We start from the raw sequence: 27,993 nt of genomic DNA on the forward strand, positions 1-27,993 counted from the left end.
AACTTCGATCGAGGTTTGATTAATGAACGGTTAAGTCAACAAGCGTAAGTGCTCACAACAAAATTTCTAGCTATGTGTAATTCATCATTCTTAATCTAATCTTTCCCTTTGCATGTCAAATTACGAGAGAAATTAATAATTCCATCTACGATAACAAAGTACTATATAAGATACTTCTGGACAAGATGACCGTCAATTAAGTTAATCAGAGTTAAGTTAATCGGTCGAGGTCACTCTGAGGGCTCAGATACAATGAACGGTAATAAGGAACAAGGAATTAAATATAATGAATTAAGAATAGGGAATTAACTTTTAATTAATAAGAAAGACATATGCCTTAGTCTACGCTCTACGATAAAACAATAAATTTATGTATTTGCCACACATTCAATAAAGCCTGCTAACAGAACTTAATAACAACGAATAAAAAAGATCGATATAGAGATTAATTGAATCAAAAAAAATTCTCCATCGGGAAACTAATTAGTTCCTTGACAAAGAAGCATTGGACATTGATTAATCAACTTTTGTCCATTTCTATTTTTGTTCAGTGATGCTTGATAGGCTATCGCTTGTGGGCAATTGAGACTTTCGACAATTGAGATTGTAGACAATGCGACATAAGTGAATTGCAGGCGCTATTCGCAATCGTTTTGCAGGCAGAGTTCTCCGTTTGAAGCATCTTCAATAATCTTGCATTAAATACATATATCATTAAATTTGTCTTAACAGTGGCTAATCCATAAATAAGAGTACGATGTTTCATTTGATAAAGCAAGTTGAGATAATTTAAGTTACTGAAGGAATTAATATTTATTTTTTATTTTTTTAGCATTGTATATCTTTTTATATTTTTACAGTCGCTATCGATATAATAATATATGTATATAATACGAAGGCATTAAATTTTCTTTATTAGTAATTAGTCCTATCACTTTACTGTTTATTTGTAGATTATATATAAAAAATATAAAGTTTGAATATCTCTTATTTTAACTTTTAAATAATCTTACTTTAATAATTTTAAATGTAAAAACGACGAAAGCAATTTATTTGTGCAATTTATGCAAAAAGGCTGTGGTTTTATGATAAAAATTGCTTGTATTACCAAAGTCGAAAATATATTCAATTTTTGAGATATTATTTTTTAATTTATAATAATTAAACATTTTTTATTTATTTAATTATTGCCATCTAAGCTAAATCCCTTTTTTGAACATTCTGTTTAATTAATAGTTAGAAAAATGTACAAACATGATTTTTAAAATTATAATATTATAAATTCATAATAACTTGCATACTAGCTGAAAGAATGCATCTTTAAAACTTTAAGCAATATCGTACCCTTTAAATGCGCGTCGAGAGTCTACACGCTTCTCTCGCTTGGAGATACTAAATTTTCGCGTATCTATCTATAAATACCAGCGGAGCTTGCCAAAATCATGTCGGTGTCTCCCGGATCGATGCATATCTAGAGGTGTTCACGATATACTTGAGTAGTAGCAAAGAACCAATAACTCGATTCCTAAGTATTCTTGAAATCGATTATCTTTTAGTAGTAAAATAATCGTTATGTTATCGAATATGTCGAATGCACCTAAAATACTAAATATACTAACGATTGTTTGAAAATTGTATAATATATAATAAAATATAAAATAGCCTACATCTTTTTGTAGCATTTGTCTTACAATTAAACTAAATCCACACTTTTAACTTGTTATAAAATTATGACACATTTTTGTAATATTTTGTGTAGTTTTATATTTTTACACTTATTTTTAAAACCATTTGGGTAGCGTGTTGAAATCAGAATAAGAATAATGGAATTAGAATAAGCGAATGCATTTTTTTCGACGGTATTTAATTTTGCATGTTGAAAAATGCTCTTTCTTTATTCTTTCTTTCTTCTCTCTTCTCCTTTTCATGATCGAGCTAATTATTCAACTAATAATTTAAGAGTTCAATGAAAGGGAAGTCGATTAGCGTTTCTAGAAGGGGTTGAGGGTGAAGAGTGCTTAAAATGAATCTTGCAGGACGTTAATAGTTTGCGTGATAGAGATCATGAAACGCTGCTAAATATAATGCGAATAATTAATGTTTTTTTACGGCATTCCTGACTTTATTTACTGTTTATGACAAAAGATTATGCGAAAAGTTTTGCAAACACTATAAAATTTGAAAAAAGCTCGTCTTCGATGTCCTTTTTTTGATACTCGTTTAAACGAATTTAGAGGACAATCTTAGTACAAAAGCTTTTTTATTGAATGTGTCAATAGTGAAATATTTAATAAAACACAATAATCTTAAGTATCAAGTTTTGGGGGTAAAGTTTCTCCAAGTTTTATGATATTCCTAAAACTTTCAGATAACCTTTTGTCGTAACTAGTAAATAAAGTTATTCAAGATGGACACAATGGACCATAGTGAATATGTAAAATATAAAGCAACTGTAAACTATAATAATTATAAAATAATAACGTAACAAATGTTGTAATGATATAAGAGAATCTATTTTTAAAAAATTTTCATCATAGCTTAAACATGCGTTTCTCTGACGCGATAATGTTATGACATTTGCGCGAAATTCTGCGTCAAATATTCCTGTTTAGAATCACTTAGATGTTGGTGAAATAAACTATTTGACAAGCTAGTAAATGTTAAGTGATAGAATTAATAAATGGAAGAGAAAAGTCGTAAAAATATAACCGGATGATCTGCATTACTATCGCATATTAGCTTGCACTATTATTAGGCACGTGCCTACACGTTTGCACTTATTTCTGCATCGATTCAAGGATCGTGAGCAGACGGTTAGAACACGTGTCTGTCACAGTTCTGCACTCTAATTACAAAAATATGTTTACGTCTGATATAAATAATTTATATTTGATACACAACGGATAATAAAATTCTCAAGATTTAATATTAAAATCGGATCTTTTACTTAATAAATATGTACCACATATAAATTAATTCAAGTTTCTTAATTCAATATATCTTTATAATCAAACTAAAACTTTCAAAATTACATTTTTATATAAACTTTAACACAGAATTTTATAATATAACGTAGTGTGATATTCTTGTTTCAAAAATTTAAATTAAATTATGTTTAACAAAATCATAATTTAATTTAAACTGTACGTTCTTTATATTTTAAAATATTTATTTTGAATATTAATATACGTTATTAATACAAAATACGTTATTATATATATCTTTTGTAACTGAAACAAGATGTATACACAGCGGTATTAATAATATCTGTGTAAACATGCAAATATTAATATTGTGTTGAATAGAAGTATTCATGTGTCTCACATGCAAAACACTATATTATATGGCAATTTATATTATGTTATACTCTCATTACAAGCGTTCGAAATTTCCGGGCTACAATGCGTGAAATAATGCAAATGCGTTTGGCACGTGCACTCGCACTCGCACCGCATCGGCGCAGTAACGCGTCGCCGAGAATTTAAAATTATCTCGTAGCGTCGCGCGTAATGCCGAGTATAAAACGGTAAATACCGTCTGACACCAATTATAAACCAGACTGACGAAGTTCACCAACCACCGACTCCGTCTGCGTCTTCTCGGAGATGCATATAAACGCATCTGAAGCCCACGTCTTGATACGAGTTATACGCCGCGCCGCGTAAAGGGCTTAGGGCAACAGTTAACAGTTAGGAGAAAAGCGATCTAGAAATCTTACATTCAGCTCATTTCTGGCACCAGTGAAAAATATATCCATCATACTAATATCGCGCTATTTGTCCTGTAGTTAAAAGTAAATCTTGCACTATTGCAGCAAAATCGTTTCTCGAATAAATCTACTATACATATATTGCCATTCAGATTTTCGTCGATGAAATAAAGAACAATAATTCTATCGCCAATAATCTCGTACATTCACTGTTCAATGCCTTTCGTGCTGAATCTGCTGGAAATAATGCTGGATTGTTTGATGAAAGGTGCATATATATAAAAACGATCCCACAGTTCGTAAATGTTTAGCAGAAAATAATACACTGAATAAAAAAAAATAAATTGTCACTTTGAAATGTTGAGCTCAAAATCCAACCCGATTTATAAAATCTGTGCTGATTGTGCTATTCAGTTCTCGGTGCAGGCTGAGAATGATACGGATGGAATTTACGGCGGTGAAGGACACGGATTACACCGCTCCGACTAATGCCATATTCACGTGCAATTTGATGCAAGCTAATGCGAGGATTTTGAGCCACCGTGACAAGAGCGCAAGTTTCATTTCCTTCCTTTCGTTGCTCGCTTTCGACGATCACTTTTACAAGCAGCTGAATTTCTGGTTTTTCGCAATTGTGTACATTTTGGAATATTTGACGCAAAAACGATGATGATACTGTTCGGCATATATAAAGCTGTAATTTCCATTTTTATTTAATTCTCTTTATAAATAAGAATCATATTAACTTGCTTGTTAATCACGTCAATTTTTAAAGAATTTTTAGATACAATGTAAGTTTGCATATATGTTATATTTTTTGTTATCAAACTGCAAGACACACATATAAGTTTGGTATTCTTGATTTTGATATTGTATGATGGATGAATCAGATTATTCATGATATATTAGACGACATCAGAAATTCCGATTAGTAATGCTGAGTAACGGCGGCGAATAAACGAGGTTAGAAGAAAAAGAGCGAGAGAAGGAAACTTTGAACATTGTAATGGGATCCGTGGTCCCTTGCGGCCCGTATGAGTCAGGAAAATCCACGACGAATATCGCGTGACTGATCTAGCTCTATGTCGATTCTATATAGAACTTTAAATACAGTCTGACGTCAATCACAAACTAGACGCGACGACCAGAATTGTGTAACTAGTTGTAACGTGTATTTGACACAAAATGTATGTCAGACGGCAAACGACAAGGATTAGCTAATTTGATACTTTCTATTTTTTTTTGTTCTTAGGATTCACTTCAATTATTATATAGATACGACTTGTTCAGTTTTTGTTATTTTGCTCTTGGAATTATAACAATTAGAATAGAAATTAATCTTTTTCCCATTTTACGATAGATAATATAAAAAATTAATATAATAATAAAATATAAATATAATAAAGCAAAAAACACAAGAAGAACAGTAATAATATAACAACGAAAGGATAATATAATGATATAATGACAGTAATGATTCAAATATAATAATGATCGATGTTAATAATAATTTATTTTTATCTTGTATTTTAAAAAGATTGACAAGACGTAATTTCATATTTTCTTTAAACACAATTGTCTTTTTTATCAAATAAATATTAATTAATTTTATTATCTCTGTGCATATAATTTTGTTATTAACTTTATTAATTTTAATTAACTGTTTTTTTTTACAATTCTTTCAAATATGTCATTATTTATCACGTGGATCATTATCTACATTCTACAATATATATATTGCGTTCTTGTTGATAAGAATAGAGAGGCAACGAACTTACGGACGACCCCATTATTACATTTCCAATAATATACGCCCAGAGCTCACGTCTCGTTCGGTCGGTGTTGCAATTTCATTTATTTTCTGAACTCCATCCATTGTGTAACGTGCTGCGTTTTATGGTCAGGATATCCTGTATTAAGCCCTGCAGGTGATTATATTTCTTCCTTCCATATAAATCGCTCTCTCGAATTTAAAAACTTGTTTATAACCGCTATTTACCTCTTTTAATTGCCCGTGGTGTATAATTCGCGTTTGCACAAAAGTTGTACAAACAATCTGCTTACATTATACTTTCTTATACGCTTTAACGCATGATTAAAGAATACAAATTGGATACTCCGTTTTTATCGAGGTTATTTCAAAACTTTAAAACACCTGTCTCAAGATGTTTCTGCGAACGCGACGATAATTCAGGGCTACCATTAAATATGAACGTGAAATGTTTTGCTATAGCAGATCAGAAGTTGTTTCCTGTGCGAGTACTTGTCACATCGCAATATGCAAAAGTTTACTTTCTGTGTAACGGTAACGCCATTACGATTGTATTGCGGTATCATACAAGGCGTATTTTACTTATGGGCCATCAAGGTGCAATCAAGAATGCGGTATTGCTTATAAAACGCGTGTTTACGCGTTAGACGAACGTTAATGTCTATTTAATGACCGATCAGCTCATCGTATCATATACATACATACTAACGATCACCTAGATATCACTGCGTGAAATTCTGCGAACGCACGATTCACGATTTTATATCTGTCATTAAAATGTCGTAATGTAGCAAGTTGGCAATTTGGAAAACCCAACTTTCAGAAAATTTCTTAATTAACCATTATTTTTCTTAATATTATAGTATTAAGAAAATAATGATTAAACAAATATGAGTAAAGCACATAAATACGCAACGCGTAAATATAAAAGAAAAATAATGCACGCGTATGTAAAATGTAAATAAAAGGTAATAGGTTATTATTAATTGGAATAAGATATTGAGTCTACTTGAAAACATAATATTTAGCGATTAAACAGCAATTATTATCAGTCGAAGGTGTGTAAAATATAGAAAAATAGCTTCGTCCGCCAGTGATTAAACAGCAATTATTATTAGTCGAAGGTGTGTAAAATATAGAAAAATAGCTTCGTCCGCCAGTGATTAAACAGGCTGATAATAATTGCTGTTTAATCACTGGCGGACGAAGCTATTTTTCTATATTTTACACACCTTCGACTGATAATAATTATTGCTGTATAATCACTGGCGGACGAATCTATTTTTCTATATTTTACACACCTTCGACTGATAATAATTATTGCTGTATAATCACTGGCGGACGAAGCTATTTTTCTATATTTTACACACCTTCGACTGATAATAATTGCTGTTTAATCACTGGCGGACGAGGCTATTTTTCTATATTTTACACACCTTCGACTGATAATAATTGCTGTTTAATCACTGGCGGACGAAGCTATTTTTCTATATAATATTTAGCGATGAGAGATTCTTATTTATACATGTATATCTATGACGATTTAATTGATAAGGCGATGTTCATTCGTTGTGATTAATCATGTATAACCTTGATAATAACGCGCTGTGAATGAACGTAGCGTATAAAAGATAACGCACTGATTGCTAACACAGTTTTACGCTTGTACGTGTATTCGATTCTGTTTCCTACAGTTATCTTCTACAACCAAATGCATTACTGAGAACAGTGCGTTTATATTTAAAAAAAAGAAAGAGAGAAAAAGATAAATAAGTTATTTAATTTATATAATTAACTATGTAATTTAATCGCTCGTAAACAAAAAGAATCGATAAGCGGCGTATTATGTGTGCGTTCTTGTGTGAATGCGAGAGCGCATATATGATTATATCATTTTTAAGTGACTGATAAATGATGATGACATAATAATGAATAATTAATAATAAATTAAGTCAGATGAATTATAATAACATGCATTTATTTATTTAACTGAATCAAGTAGATACTCTTATTAAACAACATGCATTTATTACTAAAATCCAGTTATATAAATTATATGCAATTGATGATCGATTATTATAATAAAATGTACAGAAAGAATTAGAGCTTTATAATTTTTAATCGTAATTCCTGTAATAAAAAATTAGTTTACATTTACTTATAAAGTTTTATAATTTTTATTGTTTTCCACAACAATATTTTATAATTTTCATTTATTTTATTAAACATATATGTCATTTTTATTTATAATATTTCACGATAAATTTTTGCTATTTTACATTTATGATTTATGCGATAAAATTTCATGATGTTTATTTATGATTTTTATTTTTGTAAATTTTATTTACAATTTTTATTTATTATTTTACATTTCTCATTTTTATTTATAAGTCTTTGCTGTATTTATTCATGATTTGTACTGTCACAAGGCGCAATTGATATAAAGCCGAAATGAACGGTTACTATCATAAAAACACGTCAAAAGCAACAAGCGTGGGTTGAAATAAATAACACTCGAGATTAGAAAATTATGTGATATTCACTGATAAATAATCATTTTGAGCATAAGTTTCCGTGAAAACTGTGCTGGCAACAGTTATATATTTAAATACACATAATGTGATACATATCATATGAACGAAAAATAAGTCACTAACAAGCAGAATTGGTAATGGAGATTTTATATTAGGAAATAGTTTTTACTCGTAAGTTTAATTTAAAACGCAATATTTAAAAAAATGAATGATAAAGTCGCATAAATGTTAAACGCTGATAAGAACAAAGTAAACGTGACCTGTCGGAAGCCAGTTTTTGCTCCGACTTGCTGATAAGTAGAGGAAAATATAACTTCTATCATAATGAAATATCCTCTCATCCGTGACTGGCTATGTTATTCGTGCTAACGAACTTGGATAAGCGCGAGGAATTGATCCTTACTCATGCGAATTAAAATACAACTTCCATCGGAAATTCAGTTTCAATTCTGTCATCTTTGAAAAGACACAATAAGCGATATCTGAATCTTAGCCTATTTGTCAACAACATTTTTATAATAAATAATAAAAATCCCACATTATTACAAAATACATCACACATATATGTATAAAATCATATTACGATTTGTATGATAAAGTTCATATAAAAAAAATATTTTTATTCTTAGCGATTTTACCTTCTAATATAGTTTCGATTAATGTCATGAAGAATTAATTATTTCAGAAATTCGAGTAAGTTAATAAAGTTATTTTATTTAAAAAATACATTGAGATTCGCGCGACTGTGAGAAGAGAACGAGTATAAATACAAAATTATTTTGCCTGTAAGGGATGCATTTTTTTGTTAATGTATAAATATATAAAGTTAGATTTTGTTGTTTAAATGCATATTTTGTCTATTTAAGAGGAATAGAAATGAGTATGAAATCCTGGCGATTTGTTACGTTTTTTGCGTGGCACCTAATTAACCCACGGCTGTTTGCTTTTAATTAAGGAATTAATTAATCTCTCCAGGTCATGAAAGTTTTGGATCTTATGTTTATATTTCAGACTTTTTTATCTCATTATATCAACTGTGGCTGTTACTTTAACAATAAGTAGGATAGTTTATTTCCAGTTTCGATAAGTTGCAAAATTTTTCTCGGATGAAAAAATTTCTTTTGATTTTTTAAATAATTTAAGAAAAACTGAATCGTTTCCATCGTTATTTTCCACTTATAAGAACCCTGGACACACGAAATGCATAGCGTAGCAAGCGTATAGCATAAGACCGCTGGCGCTGGATCAATGAGCATCTTATGTAAATTAATATGGTGATTTTATACTGGATAGTTTGAGCATTGGTTTAGCGGTCTTATACCATGCTTATGCTAGGCTATGCATTTTGTGTGTTATAGCCTTTAGTCGGAAAATGTTTTTTGTTTGTTTTTGAAGTCCTGACGATAACAACGGCAGTAACAAGGTAACAAGGACCTGGTCAAATTTATTATAAATTTACTATAAACTTTTAATCAGTTGCTCGTTGAATTTCTGCTGACTGGTCTCGAAATAACGCGTCTAATTTACTACTTAAAAGTAACCTTACCGCGACGTAAGTTACGTTGGCCGCAAAGCGCCATACGTTGCTTCTAAAAATGGATTCCCGGGCTAAAGCCGAGCGAACTTTGACGGCGAACAGGTCGACAAAGTATTGGCGAATAAGTGATGCAACAATGTGTCTCTGAAAAGAAATCAATTAAAAAAATGTGATAATAGAAATAAAATAGAAATAATACAAATAAAAATGAAGGAAATAATCAAATAAAGTTAAAATAAATAATACAGTATTCTAAAACATTCCAAACTGAAAATACATCTTTACTTGTATATACATTTAATTACAGAAAATATTCAAAAGTACGAGCAATAATTATAGGTATATAAAGTATATAAATTACAAACTTATAACTATAATAATAATTAATTAGTAACTAGTAAATTAATTAGTAAAGAATAAAAGAAAAAGCAACAAACATTAATTAATTAACGTTAAAATTCTGAATATAACTTAAGCAATAATAATTTATCTTCAGGAAATAGTTTAAATACTGTAACAAGTTGCAAATTAACTTCATACGCGGCAGAGAAAGTGTACTAGAAGATAGAACTACAGATCTAAAATATCAAGGATAAATTTATATATTCTTTAATAATTGAGAAAGTTCTCGTAATTTTACTTCTGAGAATTTTCAAGCGCGGTGCAAGTTTTCCATGAAGTATAAATTATGTTTAAATAAAATTTCTATCGACAGCGCGCGGTAGAAAGCGGGAATAATTAAACGATGCGATATTTCCAAAAGCGAGAGTAAAAGCGCGGTTCTCGATCGCTTTATGCTCGAGGCTAATCACGCGTTTAATATAGACCCTTTATTAATATTCCATTGATAGATTGATAAAAATATTGCGTCATCTCTTAACTTCTTCACTTGGAACTTTCTTAACTTCTGGGCCATCCCCCTAATTGCAGTGGTCGTTCGGGTGATCCATGATAAACCCAGTCTCGCATTAAGCACCCCCATTGCTAACCCCATCCATCTCTCGATCGATCTATTTTACTCTTGCAGTACCAAGAGTAAGAGTAATTTCAGCTGCTACATCGACCTATATACGTGCTCAACCACTTGGTTAAAAATCGCCGCGTACTGCAGTTTCTCTGAGTTTCGCTTTGAATATTGATATAGCAACGTGGCATATTTAATTTATTAAAAAATTTCTCCTCTCTGCAATTGTATATAATAAAATTAAAAGTTTTGTGGAAATGATAAATATCTATACATTTGTCATACAATCTGTACGTTGTCAATTCAAAGGATTATCTTAAAAAGAAAAATATATTAGACATATTAAATGAAAATAAATAAAAAAATGGATAAAGAAATTAAAAGTACGAAAAGTGTATGTAAAGAATATATCTCTAGAACCTAGCTTTGATTGAAATGATTTTTATTTCGATATGTCATGACCCTCGCGTGGTCATGACCCTGAGTAAGCTCGCGTATATATACATACATTAACTTATACCCTTTTCAACCAAACAACTGTGAAGTAATATTTTTGCTAATTAATTAATTATACGCAAATCGGTGTAGGTGATGTACTAATTAAATATTTAAAACGGAAAAAAGAATTAGCGAAGATTTATCTCATTTCGAATAATTATATAATTTCTGCAATTAAAATATTCAAACATTTAGAGCTATGCTGAAGCAACGCTTGTCGCTTTAAATTCTTGAATGTTAACTGCCATATAACTGCCATATTGCATTGCGCTCCATTCATAAAACGTAGAACAATATTAAAAGCATGTTCGTTAGATAATCGGTATTATAGCTATCGATTAAACCTGTTAGTGAAACTCAATTGCTGTGACTGAGAGATACGATAATCTAAAGTACTTTCAACTTGACGGCTCGCGTATAAATATACCGATTCGCCTCGCTGTTTGCTGCACGCGAGATAACATCGTGTTGATATTCTAATATAGTAAGTACCTTTAAGTTTTTTGTATAATTTTTTAACTAGGCAGTTATAATAGTTTAAAATCAATCTTTAATTTTTTCTAAAAAAAAATAAATAAATAAATAAAAATCTTTTAACTTGAATAATGTGTTCATTTCTGATAAATAGATTTCTGAAGTTTTTTAAAAATTTGAAAAAGATTTTACCGTATCCATATACTGAATTTATAGTTTGCTCTCGTCCTGCCATTTCTTATGTTTTCCGATAATTTCGACGTTTTGATCGAGGAGCGCTCGTAAAAATTCCACTACCGTTAAAAAAACCTTGCGAAATGAGACGAGGTTTTCCGCCGCCATTTATTTCTGACTCGCCGCTACCAATCAAGTTTAAAATATTCTAATGGAAAAGCCAGGACCATATTTAGTCAACGCTTGTATTCAATCACCGCGTTCCAGTTCTGCTGCAGCTAGAAATTTTTCGATTGCGAAGTTTATCCAATAAAAAAATGGAACAGTTTTTTCTCGTAAGTATCTCGTGCTTTCTTTTATTTTAAGATTATTTACTCTAAGTAGCTCAAATAAGCATTTGAAGTTCTTAACAGATAAAAAATAAAAGATGTATCATACGTGTTTTATTGTTAGTCTCAAGAGAACTAAAAAAGAGATTTTCCAACTCATTCAACATTAAGGGGGGAGACTCGTATCTTTGACCCTTTTGTATTTTTGTATTTTGTATTTTTTCTACTATAAAAAAATTTTTTCTTGTACATTTGATTGTCAACATTATCATGTATTTTATTAGGATTCAATAAATACTCTCAGTTCTTTATAAAAAATTATCAAAAAAAGGGTCAAAGATACGAGTCTCCCCCCTTAAGTATAAAATAAAATTTAAAACTGAAATCGTTTTATCTTTTTATATAAAAAGTGAACTTAGCACGTAGAGTTAATAATAAATTTATATTTGCGTAAAAATGCGAGCGCGTAAAGTATTTCTGTGTTGGGCTAACTCACATTGTGACGAAACTCACTTAAAATGCATCGCAATGCGTTATTACATTCGAGCGAAGGAAGCAATACTGGGAAATGTGCTAGAAAGTTTGCACAATGCGGAATAATTCCCGTGGCGAATTACATTCCCTTTACCGCAAATTTTATACGCGCCGGCTTTTTCAACGAAAGACGTATTTCGAGGGCAATAAATCGCACCCCCGACTGGATCTGGCGTTCATCGACCGATCGTTCATTGATCTTATCCATGTCTGGGACAGGAATAATCTACCATTGCTAATCCCTTGCCCTCTCCATCTTCCCTGATAAATTGTATTCCCGCATCTTTTGTTCGAATCATTCGCGTTCGATAAGTTTCAAGTTCGACGACGTATTACACCGATGGCTTTGGAAAGTAAATTTAGATCAAATTTGATTAACTCGCTGCATCTTTCATACATATCAAGGGCATTAAAATCCATTAATTTTAAAAGAATAGGATAAAAAAATACCATATCATTAAATCCTATATAATATTTTTATTATTATTATTTATTTAATTATATACGTTGAATAATTATAACAGAATACTCTTCCAAAGATTTTATTTTCGAGTATGCTATAAATCTCACAGTGCTAATTGATTTTGGCCTTATTTTAACTGAGTTTTGAGATGTACATAGTTACGTAAAGTTCCGGAAAAGTCTCTTTTCCGATTTTTGTAAAGGTTGGAAGCATTCAGAACACTTTCAGATCGATATAGCTGGGGATTTTCACACAAGTGAAATGTGAATACAGATCATAAAAACAAAAAGTGGTAAACAACAAATATAGTTTACGTTGAAAATACGGATACGGATACAAATATGAAATTGTACCCCAACAAAGATTATTATTGTATTTTGCAAACGCCAATAATATGCTGCAAATGTGATAAATGCGATTTTATTACATAGTATAATATTATTACTTTATTATTATTATTATTATTAAATAATAACCTGACATTATTAAATAATGTTTATTATTTTACTTTATATTTCAAACTACATTTTATTGTAAAAGATTATTTTCCGCTTATCCAGTAAATTATCAAAAGCTTTTTATAATTACATATAAAACATCAAATACTTTTTTTCATTGTTATACTTAATGTTAAAATTAGTGACGCAATAGTGATCTGACAAAATATCTTTCGCGAGACGCGAAGTTTAGGAGGGTATTACTGAGATAACGGAGGATACATCGATCCTGAATCAAAGAAAAGTCGAGCGAAATTGAATTTGCCAATGCGGAAAGCTAACTCACCGGGCTTTAGTCGAGATATGAGCTATAAGAAGCTTTTATAGAGTAATACTAGAATACAGTAAAAGGCAAACAAATTTATATCTGCTTACAAAAGGATGTTTCTTAAAATGAAAATTTGAAGTAGATAAGCGATTAAAAAATAATACATTTTTCTAATAAAGATATTTTAACTTTCCTGCTGTGTTTGGGGCATAACTGATCGTTTAAAGAACAAGTTTGCCCGCTAATTGATTTCTTATATTGGAAAGTGTAAAAATAGTCTATAGACTTTTTTTTGCAAGAGATTTTTAAAACAGAAATATATGTATAAACTGTATATACACAGTATGAAATAAATTTTTTTCTATAGAATTTTGTTATTTTTTTGAAGAAATTATATATATCTCTACATAAAAATTTTCCATTTTAATGGAAACTCTGTACAATTATATATAATTTCCTCTAATAATAATAATACTTTTTTTCTCTATCTCTCTAACTTTTATTTATTCTTTTATTTCTCGTGGCTGTCTTTTATTTTGGCACATATCCCGGATTTATTCCTACTTTCTTTTATTTTTGCGATGAAATACGATCATATACTATCACGGTTGTGGACAGAAGATATCGACAATAAATGCGTCATTCATCATCGATCGAACCATCCGGTGCAAAGTATCGATCATCTCTCGATGACGGAGATAAATGTGGTTATCGAGTATTATTTATGCGTTGATAGCACAGCAGACTTATTTTGTACAAAATCTTCAGTATACATCACATTGCCGAACTTTTTATCGTTACATAAATAATATTTGGATTACTTAATATATCGTTCGTAATTTTAACATGTATTTTATAATAAATTTTAGCGATTAAACTTTCGCTTGGCTCTTATTGCCCGTATCAAGTTTTAATTTTTTTAATTATAGAGCCTTTACATAGCTATTAATTCACGCAGGCTGAAAAATGCGTTACTCGTTCTTTCAAAATGTTAAATATTATTATGGCCTTCACGCCGTCGATTTATGTAAACAATGGATCTTATACAATGCGCTGAGGAGGACCCCAAAATAGGGTCGAAACGTTCGTAATTTTAACATGTATTTTATAATAAATTTTAGCGATTGAACGTTTTGCTTGGCTCTTATTGCCCGTATCAAGTTTTAATTTTTTTATTATAGAGCCTTTACATAGCTATTAATTCACGCAGGCTGAAAAATGCGTTACTCGTTCTTTCAAAATGTTAAATATTATTATGGCCTTCACGCCGTCGATTTATGTAAACAATGGATCTTATATAATGCGCTGAGGAGGACCCCAAAATAGGGTCGAAACGTTCGTAATTTTAACATGTATTTTATAATAAATTTTAGCGATTAAACGTCTCGCTTGGCTCTTATTGCCCGTATCAAGTTTTAATTTTTTTAATTATAGAGCCTTTACATAGCTATTAATATATCGTTCTTTACATGTTAACATTTCTTCAGATAGTTGAATAATACGGCTCAAAATATTTTTGTCGAAACTAACTACCGTACTAACTATATAAGAATGACGAAATTAATATTTATATCTCCACATTTGTATGCAGCCGCATAGAACAATGTTTTCTAGGCTGAGTTTAGTTTCACACTATGCGCTAGTAGAAAAGTGTCAATGCAAGTGATGTGAGTCGATGCGTGGTCAGACACGAAGTACGAGGCACGGAATTAGCTTAAGAGAGGTGTGCGACTATAATTCATGAGACCAATCGATAGTAAAGCCGCGACTGTGCGAGAAAGCGACTGTTTGTCGCGTTTGTCGTCTGTGTTTAAGGTCTATTTAAATAGATTTACATGTACAGAGGATATCGATCAATCAATTGTCTAATATTGTTTCCACACAATCAATCTTTAGTCAGGTCGGAGTGTCATGAGTTTATCTTTAACAATATATACTAATAATGTTATTAAGTCTTTAATACTATACGCGTTTTATATGGGTATACATATATAAAATTTAGTATACCTATATGGAAGTCAAGGTATTTTAGAAGCTAAATAGAATTATATTTAATAAGTATATGATTTAGTAATATATATCAATATAATAAATAAAAATAATAGCACTATATTAAAAATAATATCATAATTATAAGAAAATAATTTTAGTAAAAAATAAAAAATAAAATATTTTTAAAGAATAATTAATAATTTTTAAATACTAAATAAAATGCTCTGTTTATGATTTTATAACTTTGTATAACTCTATATATTTTTTAATGACTTTAGAACTGTGTCGGTACATCTACGTTTCGATGTTAAAATTATTTTCTTGAAGCTAAAAAATGCAGCACTTTGCTAATGCAAAAATGGGTCATTCAATATCTGAAAATATCCAATAAGGAAATTTTCAGCGGTACATCTCGCATATTTATCACGTCAGACTGGAATTAATTAAAACTGTTAATTAACGGAAACTGTTTCGCTGTTCCTATCTGACCATGAATCGGCTCTCTACTTATTCTGTTATGGAACATGTCCCGTGACATTATTAAAGCAGCAAGACGCGATTTTCTGGTTTCAGCGGAAGCAGGAATGGCTGCAGCGGCGGAGAAGAAGCAGCCGGAGGAGAGAACGGAGGAAGAGAAAATGGCACTGCTGGGTAGACCGCGCCTGGGCGAGGTGATTCGAGCGCAAATCAGGATTAAAGAATCTAAGGAGTTCAAGAACACTGTGGATAAGCTTGTCCAGCGAGCAAATGCCTCCATAATACTTGGTGAGTTCCTAATATGATCTCTTTTCGGAACATCTGCTATAAGATATAAGATATATAGCTTATATATACACTCATACGCGCACACAAAAAGTATTTTTAGACTCTCTAGTATTACATATAACCGAGCAGTAAAAAATCCAAAGATATTTAATTTTCAGAGACATTTTTCTTAAATTGTTTCTTTCGAAACAACTATCAGTATAAAAAAAATTTAGTTCACATTTTTTACTTACAATTAGTTTTTCACAAGAGGTCACATCTTATTTTTTTTATCATACTACCACGTCATGTACACATTATTTGTATATATTTACATATATTTATTTATATTAATTATATAAGAATAATTATAATTATGATATTCATTATGATCATTGCTGACAATGAGAGCATCCCTTAGTTATGCACGTCCGCGGCAGTTCTTTGTTAAAACCATGAAGGTTAAAACATGAAAAGCAAGAAAGAGAGAGATGGGGGGAACAGTGGACAAAAATCGGTCCGAAAATTGTGACTAAATTCTGTTTCATAATTGTGTAAAATATAGTTAGTAAAATTTCTTACGCGTTGTTTCTTCTTCACAAGAAGAATACATTTCTTCGCATGTATCGAAGATACATGGCTCCCTTCACCAACTGCCATAAATTTATTATTGAACACACAGTATGCGCCTAACTCAAACTAACTCAACCTAATCTTTCCCGACGGAGGATAAAATGCGTATCACGGGATGCGCGAGCATCTAGATTGGAGCTCTTCAGAAATGCAACCCTGAGGAATGCGACGTTATGTAGAGGCTCGTGAAATTCAAGACTCCCTCGACGCAATGTGCATGATTCTTACATTTATGCGTTTTCTGCGCACATCTTTTTGCCATATATTTGCTATGCAACCGTTTCGGATCGCGTACTTCGTATATTTCTTCATATCTCGCGCTGCTTTTTCTAATGTGCATTAAGCTATAGATGCATGAGCTGCGATTTGAATTGCAATAAACTTGACATTCAGTATATTAAATGTAAATACTTTTAAATGTAATTATTATTTTTACATTACTCGCATATACTTACATATATTATAAAATACTTCATTTTTATTTTATAGAGAAAAATTAAGATTTTTTAAGTTTTTTAAGATTTTTTAAAACTTGTGAATTTATAAAAAAAAAACACTTGTATGACTTGCACAACTTTTACATGTGACAGATATGCGTTAATAATAAAAATTACAGATACAAAATAATAAAAATAGAACCCCCCGGACATGGCGTAATTGTTACCTCTTACTACGAATACCGTAAACTTCCAATGGAAGCCTTGAAAATGATCGTATTGAATTTGCTTTAGATATTGACTTCGAACATAAAAAACAATAGAAAACACGAATACTTATATCAGCAATAAGTTATTTTTTATTTGCGCTCCAGAGGCTTTCCTTTTCTTCACGGCAAAAAATTATTCTTATGCTTTACGTTTCTTAAAAACATTTCTGAGAGGCTATCGATAAAAACTTCGGTCGAGGCACAAAGAAACAGAAGGTGGCTTCACAATGACACTTGTCGGGTGATATCTAATCTTTTTAACGTTTCCCATTTAATAAGTAGCTATTATTAGTGACAACACATATAATACACAAAACATTTAATAGATAAATTATTTGGTGTACGCGTAAGAAATATTGCAAATATTATAAATATATAATAACGCTACACAAACGCTAAAAAAATTCAATTATAAATATCTTATTTGGCAGATATCTGTTGCACACAAATTGAACGAGATGAAAACGATTTGATGCTCTCTCTGTGTTCTTCTATCCCTATCTCTATTTCTTTTTCTGTGTATCTCTTTTCTTCCTTTGTTCTCTCTCTCTCTCTCTCTCTCTCTCTCTCTCTCTCTCTCTCTCTCTCTCTCTCTCTTTCTCTCTCTCTCTTCATACGTTTGTGTATATACATGTGTAGAGATGAAATCGATTACAGCGAGAAGAGAGTACCACGTAGCTCTATTATAGTGCACTTTTCTTTGTCCGATTTTCCTTTCTGCATTTTCTGCTTTCACTCGACCTGTGAAGTGAAATCGCTCAAAGCATTTTTCGACATTTACCCTCGACATAGCGCTTTATTCGCTTGTTCGTCACGCTCGTGGATTTGAATGTGCGCAAAAAATTATTTTATAAAAACGGTTTTTTTGTTACATTCAGTATTGAGTCTTTATTGAAGAAACTGTGAACAAACTGTGAATATTTCATTTATTTGCGCATAAAAGACAGAAACTTTTATATTCTAAATAATTTCTGCGAGAATTAATCAGGAGTTTTGTCAATTTTTAAAAATTGATAATAAAAATTAAAGATTTTAGAGATTAAAAAAATGAATCCGTTGCAGGATATCGTAAATTACAATATTTCTCTTTTCTAAGCTATGTTTCTTTGTCTTTTCTTCTGATGTACAAATTCTGTGTGAAATATCGTTCTTAGGCACAAGTTCTTGGAAAGAACAATTCACGGAAGCGCTCACCGTCAGTGGGGGTGATGAGGGCGACACAGAGGGTCAACCTTCCTCACCATCCGCGATGGATTATCTTATGCACTCGCTTACCATCTTCTGGAAAGTCCTCTTTGCCTTCGTTCCGCCCACAGGTGAGTAACAATTTTTTCTTCATGTTAATATCATCGCTTACTATGTATACATATATGAAGCGGACGACTTTAATTACATCCCATTTTTTATTGCCTTTCCTCTAATTTCAAAAAAATTCTTGATTATCATTTCTTTGATTTTAGATAAAAGTGTTTTAAATAAGAATTTCACATTTCTCAGTAAGCTCTCTTTGTACAAGATGTCTATGTTATCGAAAATTTTTAAAATAGATATTTAATATTTAAATACTTTGACTTCTCTTATCATTCCACTATATAAGAATATTATAGCAGGTAATCAATAGTTGCAAAACGTCTCATATTTTCTTAACAAATTTTAATATAAAATAAAATCTGCAATAACTTACTTATTATTTGTATATTATTTATTAAATAAGATTTTGTTTCAGAAATTGATTATATTATTTTATGTACGTGTATGTAAAGATTGTACAAGAAAATTTTTATCGACGATTCTTATGATCAAAATTTCGATAAAAACATGTGTTTGTTGAACGATTTCACAAATTCGATTAATTTTATCAGCATTCAAAAAGACGTTTTCAGCACATCCTCAGAATAATAATTTGCTCGTGATTGGAAATGGTGGTCTTAATCTTACATGAAAACGACGTTGATAGATACGAAATTGCCACGTGATGAAAGGTAAAGTGAATTTTGATCGAAATGCGTTTATGATGGTGCAAACTGCAAAACAGAAAGCAGCACACCTGGACTGTCTCACGAAGATTATTTTTTAATATTCACGTGTGCGAAAAGATTAATTACATATCGTTTGATATACAATAACACGATACCTTTCGAAAAATAACTGTAAAATTTGAAAACCAACGTAATCTAGGTTTTCCAATAATCTGTCTTAACAGTTATAGTTTGAAGAACATGAAAATATAGTGTTTTACATAAATATTGATTATCTTTGAGTATAAAAACAAATGAAGGAACTCGTATAGTTCCTTGTAACTTGTGAAAAGAGTTTTAAGAAAGTCGATTCTTATTGTTTGTGTAATTTGATTTCTTGAATTTTTCACGGATTTTCTTCGTGTCTTTTATTTTGGAGATTTCTTTAATTTTACTTTGACTTTTTCCTGTATTTTTTGAGATACGCGGAAGAGTTCTTCTGCACTCTTTAGTCATGGCTCTGCTTCCATCCAGGTGGAAGAAAATGGTGGAGGAAAGATGGTAAGAGTAGGATAAAGAGGGAGGAGAAGACGTGCTTTATTTCAGCAAGCACAATCGCAAAGGCCTGCTGAACTGGCAAAAGCTCTGGAAACTACTGTATCGAGCAACGTAATTTCACCTTGTTTATCTTTCTCTTCTTTTTTTCCCGCCGTCCTTATAGATCAACGCTTCCGTGCAGAAGCGCAAGACACAGAATTGTATTTACTTCTATTCCTCTCCTCTATATTTTATCTTTTATAAAAAAAAAGCTTAATTTCCGGACAACCAGAAATTACCGAAGCGATCGAGGAATTTTTTTGATATATCGTCAAAAACAAATCTTAAGTTAGAATATAATAAGTAAATATTCCATCTTTTCAAAAGAAGCATAATTGAATTAATATAAGAACATGTACGATTGAAATAGTACTGTAAGTATTAAAAAGAATTAAGATAGAATTAAGATAAAAAGTTTTGTGATGATAGCGGAAAATATTGTATTTTTCTTTATAATTGCTGATTATACATAAAATATTCTGTTTACTTTTGTAATTCGTTCAGACCCAAAATTTAGAATTATGCAACCATACGGATTATGCAACTATGATATGTGGTTACAATGGAATGAGCAAGGCTACGAGATTTATGAACGCGTCATTTTACTAAGCGCAATTTTCTGCGGTGAGATATGTTGCTGGAAAAGCTAGCAAAATCCGAAGATGATAGTTGAATTCCCAAGAACTTAATTTGCAAGTTATGTATATAAACGCAGAAACAAATAACAAAATAATCTCGCTCGACTAAGCAAAAGCTAAATAATTTAAAACGGCCAATTTTCGAGCAATTAAAGGATGTTAAAAATATAGTTAATAATTTCAATAAAAATATACAATCGTTAACGTTTCGAGCCTTACTTGGCCTTCTTCAGAACCATAAAAAACTAAAAAAAACGCATTACAAGTGTCTCGTATCAATTCACAATAAAAGAATCAGAGTCGATCTAGCGCCTCCCTCAATTTACATTAATCACAGTAGATCTCACCCATGAATATGGACAAATAGTCAAATAGTGAAGTCGGAGAGTACATCGTCGAATATTCGTCAAAATTACATACAGAATCGGCCGTATTCTTCGTTGCATGACTCATGTGTGTCCGTGAAAACCATGTAATTGAGAAACCTTCTTTATTTTTCTAAAAATTATATATATTGAATTTAGACTAATCAGGGGACTCACATAAGCGATCAATACGACAAGAATGAGGATGAATTCTTTCCATCGTCTTCCGAAAGCGTGTGGTCGTCGCGAAGGATTACAAAAGACTTCTTCGCGACGACCACACGCTTTCGGAAGACGATGAAAAGAATTCATCCTCATTCTTGTTGTATTGATCGCTTATGTGAGTCCCCTGATTAGTCTAAATTCAATATATATATTTTTACATTGTTTGTTACGGGATTTTCAAAAAATTTCTATATAGTTGCCACTAAGTTGGTCTGCGACAAAGAAGGTTTCTCAATTACATGGTTTTCACGGATACACATGAGTCATGCAACGAAGACTACGGCCGATTCTGTATGTAATTTTGACGAATATTCGACGATGTACTCTCCGACTTCATTTTGACTATTTGTCCATATTCATGGGTGAGATCTACTGTGATTAATGTAAATTGAGGCGCCAGATCGACTCTGATTCTTTTATTGTGAATTGATACGAGACACTTGTAATGCGTTTTTCTTAGTTTTTTATGGTTCTGAAGAAGGCCAAGAAAGGCTCGAAACGTTAACGATTGTATATTTTTATTGCAATTATTAAATATATTTTTAACATCCTTTAATTGCCCGAAAATTGGCCGTTTTAAATTATTTAGCTAAACGCAGAAATGTTTTAGCGCGCAATATCTCAGTTTCACGGCTTTTTCAGGATATTCGAAAATCCTATATAGGCATATACAATACCTATATACATATACAGACCTATATACAGACAAATGTGCGCACATATACAAACAGATAGATAGATAGAGAACGCTATACGTACAGCGGTTCTCTGCTCTCTCTCATGAAATTTCCACGAAATTTCCAAGTGATTTATGGTGACCTGTGCTTCTATACTCTTTTCTAAAGTAAATTTCGTTCAGAATTTACGACAATAGCTGTTACAGAGTAGCGAGATACTAAATATGTTTTTCCTTAATAAAAATTAAGAATTAATAAATTTTTTACAACGGATGTGATAAGTTTGCTTCAATAAAATAAATAAAGTAATAAAAGTAAATTAGTAATAAGTAAATTAGAAAAACTTTTCTCACAAAAAATCGTTTCTTGGTGCTAAAGACAATATCACGTTTATGTATATTAGGAGAACTTAAAATAGAAACAAAATAAGAAAAACTAGATTACTAAAAACAGAATCTTTCTTTAGTATAGAATATGTTTTCATTTACGTTTTTGATTAGAATAAATGATCCGTGTTACTTATGTAAGAATTACATTTGTAACTAATTTTAATATTTTCAAGCTTTTTATTAAAAATCGTTAGTCGCGAGTTTATTTCAAGAGAATTTTCCGAACCCGCTCAATTTTCCAATAATTACATAACGTAATCAATAAGAACGAATTGTTTGTAAAAGACCACGAAACACTTTAATAAATCAAGTCAAATTTAGTAGGGGGAGTATAGCAAGCGTGTTGCAATAATATACATCGGCCACGTGTTAACAGTAAAACTAACCGCGTGTTTGCAGACTCTTTAGCTATATTAACGCCTACGCGTTCCATCGTAAATGTATCTTCGTATACAGATTTCTAATAATAAATTCCTTTTGTTGCGCGCGCTCACAGAGAGAGAGAGAGAGAGAGAGAGAGAGAGAGAGAGAGAGAGAGAGAGAGAGAGAGAGAGAGAGAGAGAGAGAGTACTTTACTTGCAGCTTGCAGCATGAACTGCGTCAGCCTCGCTGCTCTCAAAGAATTTTAAATGTCTTTGATAACACTTCTACAGAAGGTGTTCCGCGAGTTTCAATTGCAAATATCTCGGTCGATTGTTCGGCGAATGTTAGAAGCTGATAATAGATATCCGCACCATTATATGCCGCCTCAAGGACTTTCGTCGTTTGATCTTGAGGAGCGATTACAATTCTATAGACCTGCACGCACAAATGTGAGAAGGCAGTTTCTTTTCAAGAATATTGTTACGTTTACGAAAGGAGATCTCTTCCATTTTCATAATAATGTATTGGGGATTGAGAGTTCACGTAGTTTAAAAAAAATAGTCTCCTAACATCAGTTTCAATGTAAAGTGTGGCGTAAAATCTAACAGGAAGAAAAGAATATAATTGAGTGTAATACAAATGAAAATAATCTGAAAAAGTAGCTGCTGTGAAAAAGATTGCCGCATCATTGAATTCGATTGACTATACTCTATAGGTATTAGCACAAAATTTTATATAATTTTTATATAAAGCTTGCATAATTTATATAGTCTAATATAATACATTACTTTATAAGCAAAATATAATATGTAGGTACAGAACAACAAGATGCACACTATATAAAATTTTGGATTAAAAATTGTACAAGAGTTGTACACGTGCAAAATTTTAATAGAAACTATGTCCATTTATGACAGTTTTAAACTAATTTCTACAAGTAATTTTATTTATCGGAAATAGCCTATTACGGTAAAATAACGCTTTTAACGTCACGTGCTTCGCGATTTGTAAAAGCCAAGCTGAATCGATCTGAGGCAGCACAATTACTCCCGAGAGTGGACATAAATGAGGAAAAATTGTGGACTTTTAACTAGACTAATTAAGCTCTCAAACGTGTGGTTACGTGGTAGTGCATGTTTGGGTGAACGAAGAGCGTCACTTTATACATAATTTGCATTTAGCTCATCTCGCACATCGTGCAAAGTGATTACAGCTCTTTGGTACTATTACACAATGTTTTTCTATTAGTCCCCAAAATATCACCAAAATTTCAATAACTAATCCATTAATTAAAATAAATTTCAATATTAATTTTAAAGTTATATTTTAATTAATTTTTTATAGCCATTTGTTACGAGATGTATTTTATATATGTATTATATTTCTTTATTTCTTCTATTTTATATACAAACAAAAATACGCGCGTACAATATTTATATTATTTGACAATCCAGTCTTAAAAATCTCTTTGTTGTACTTTCGCAAAACTAAGGGAAACATTTTTAAAATTTCAGATATCGCCGGTGGTTATTTGTGCTTTATCGTCAGCATTCTAGGGATCGGCGTTGTTACGGCGGTAATCGGCGACATTGCCTCGTATTTCGGTTGCACTTTGGGTATCAAGGACTCTGTCACCGCGATTCTTTTTGTCGCCCTCGGTACCAGCATTCCTGGTAAGTATCCAAAAACGGGGGACAATTAATGTATTGGGAAAGAGGGTAATATTGAGTGAGAGAATAGTATTAGAAAAGCGACTAACATGTCTCCTACATTAGTTTATTTTTGTATTTCGCATTGATCGCGTTCCACTTATGACGTTCTGCTATATTCCGGCAGGCTTTTAGGATTAAGCGAGGAGAGTAATGATAATTTATTGCACTTAGTCTTTGTGTCCAGGAATAATGGCTGTCGACGGCCTATGATCTTTCGTATACCGGGTGGAAGTTTTAATACGTGCCGCCATAAACTCGAATTAAATACACTATCTTCGTTTATACAGCACAAGGAATTGCTTTTGTAAAATTACATTGTTAAAATTACAATATTGTAAATGTGTCAAAATTAAAGTAGCAACATTAAAATGTTCACCTTAGAAGACTTATGGCAACGTTGAAGTACAATATATTTATGTTAAAGAGATTATATACATACAGGAGGCCAGAAAATACACCAATCTTCTCTGCCCTCCTCTGAAATAAGGGGAATTATATTTGATATACGGGGAGGGGGGGGGCGAGAAAATGATATATTACGGAACCTTATTCCATTTTTTTAAATATTCTACACTCCTAATATTACTGTAACCGTGTTGGAATTTTCCATTTTTTTGTTTGTACAAAACTTCTTCGCATTACATTGTACTTTAATATGTTTTATGTTAGACTTTTTTAAATACTTCAGATTCCACGGTATTTCATATTTTTCTTGAAAAAGAAAAAAAAGAGAGATAACTTTATTAAACATTTCAGTTTTTAATAGTTTAATTGGTTGAAAGTTATTTATGTTTTATTGCATCAATAATTTTTTGGAAAAATCTGACAATGAGTATATCCGTACATATTTACAAAAATTAGTAATATAAAAAATCTTCAGAAATAATTACGACCTGACCTTTATTTCTTTTGCTATTTTTGTACGAAATTCACGACGAGGGCATTTAATAAATCACTTGAGTAGGCGTTATCAAAAGCTATTAAAAGCGTAACGACAGCGGCGTCATTTCGAGTTTCTGGGTCAATACACGGAGAGAATTTTCTCTTAAAATTTACCCTGAAATCGTGGTAGTTGTGGGACAACATGTACCACCAAGAATTTTATGCGAGCTATTCTGATTAATGTTTGATTAATTTTACTAAAATATACCTACGAAATTTCAATAATTTTTCAAAATTTACCAATCTGCTTGGTAATTTTTATCACGTTGTTTGTAAAATGTCTTTTGTATATTTTAAAAATTCCTTGGTTGTCAAGTTGTCCCAAGTTTGTAGTGAATTTAAGGGTAAAATATAACACAAAATTCTCTCCGTGTAGGTTACATTCAAAATTTACATCTAAAACAACGATTCGAAATTGATTATCCCAAATATGTTCATAAAATCTTAATGTTCAGTGAATACAGTTACTCCATTTTGATGCGAAAAAAAACTTGTAACTACGGTGATTTTAATTATTATTTTAACTTGCATAGAGAGTAAAAATATTCTAGTATTTCTTTGTTACAAATTTACGTTCTTTCAAATTTAAGTTTTAGCCAAAACATCAGTGCATGGAAATATGTAGCATAATTTTAGTTTTATTATAACATGCGTTTATTTTTATTATACGTCCGCGGAATATAATTCCTTTATCAAAAACAGCTGAGAATACAAAAAAATTTAATTAACATATATCTTATAGATATTATTTTATATTCTAACACTTTAAGAAACTAATACGTTTCAGAAACATTTTTTTTTATATTTTTGTTTAATTATTGTAAAATTTCTCATAAGAATCATTGATTCTCTAATTTTCGTTACAGTCGTTGCTTTATATACGATATCAATATAAATGTTTTCATACTTTTTCTTTTAAAAATATAATACAAATAATATTTTATATCATCACGGCTTTTTAAATTACATAAAAGAATACGCAATTCTAAATTATATTTGTCTTAAAAATACTAGCCCAGTCGCCACATCGACCGAATATTGACGAGATCTGCATAATGCATGGCTTCTTGGCTGGATTACTTAAAGGCCACTGTGCTCTCCTTGTGTGTCTCTTCCCTCTTAGAAACTTTACAAGAAACTTTCTTCTCCCAGGACCTCATCAATATTTATGCCGGAGGGTACCTCCGATGTCCCAAAGTACCGTTCACCGAGATCGGTTAGGCTATCTTTCTCTCCGTATCACCGGCAAAAAACCAAGAAAGGATTTATTTAGAATACTTATAAGGTGTCCCAGAATTTCACAGAACATGGTATCAAAAGACGTTCCGTATTGCGTTAAATCGCGCGTAGCAAAGTAGCGAGGCAAACCGCAAATCTATACGAAGCCCGTATTTTACGTAAAATAAATATTATATATATATGTATGTATATCATTTCATTTAAACCTTTAAAAATTTATTTATTATTATTTTACTACTGGATAATGTCTTCGATATTTTGTTAATGCTGTTGAATATGAAATCTATAACTTAATAATCATTGTCCAATTGAAAGAAAGAAATTGTACGAATATCTACACTTATCGGCCATTGTCACGAATTCTACTTGTTTGAAGGTAGACTTGTGTGAAGGAGTTTGTTTGTTGATAGATATTAACAGTTTGTAAAGTTTATAATTATTAATTAATAATTAAGCGTAACTATTTTACTCATTAATTACTAAAATAATCATTAAGATAATTAATTACTGTTTCATGCTAATGCGAGACAAGATATCATTCACGGTGGATAAATTACTGAGCGTTACTACTGGTGTGACAGCCAGCAGTAAATACCAAAAGCATACGTAACGTTAGGTATGCTGAGCACAAGCTTAGCATAAACAATCATCCTCGCTAATTCGGACTAATTAATTAGTGTATTGTCGGTACATACAATTGTAGAGAATAGTAGTGACGCAAAGTGAATAGAAGATGAGACATTACAGAGAATGCGTCTTACCGAGCACGTGCTTCGTTGCGACATATGAATAAATATAACCTTTATAGCAGCGTGTTTCATAAAAATCTCGCTTGTCTCAATTAGTAAAATTTTCAAGAAAATATTTTCTCAAACGTACATTTTTCCAACAAGTCTCTGGAGAATTTTCACCCACATCTGTGCCGATATATTAGATAATTTTGGAAACTGTCGTATTTACGCCGCGCGCGAATTTGGAGCGTACGTTTTACCACGTTATTATTAAACACACATACGTGCTTTCACATATGTGCTCCGCATTACGGGATTTTCTTACCCTTG

General features: G+C 31.3%; 1 protein-coding gene across 2 annotated transcripts in view; it reads left to right on the plus strand.

Annotated features, from left to right (window-relative positions):
• The window catches only part of Calx (sodium/calcium exchanger Calx), a 72,278-nt gene that overhangs the window by 27,932 nt on the left and 16,353 nt on the right, over positions 1-27,993 (plus strand). The window contains exons 4-6 of one of the 2 annotated variants that reach the window (XM_071709649.1): positions 16,318-16,509; positions 18,982-19,143; positions 24,554-24,712. In XM_071709649.1, coding sequence (XP_071565750.1) covers positions 16,318-16,509; positions 18,982-19,143; positions 24,554-24,712 — 513 coding nt within the window. The remainder of the gene's footprint in view (positions 1-16,317; positions 16,510-18,981; positions 19,144-24,553; positions 24,713-27,993) is intronic. The other variant, XM_071709650.1, reaches the window with a different exon arrangement.

Source organism: Temnothorax nylanderi, unplaced genomic scaffold, assembly GCF_030848795.1.
Source record: "Temnothorax nylanderi isolate EJ_2023f unplaced genomic scaffold, tnyl_v1.0 TNYL_tig0081_pilon, whole genome shotgun sequence".
NCBI lineage: Eukaryota > Metazoa > Arthropoda > Insecta > Hymenoptera > Formicidae > Temnothorax > Temnothorax nylanderi.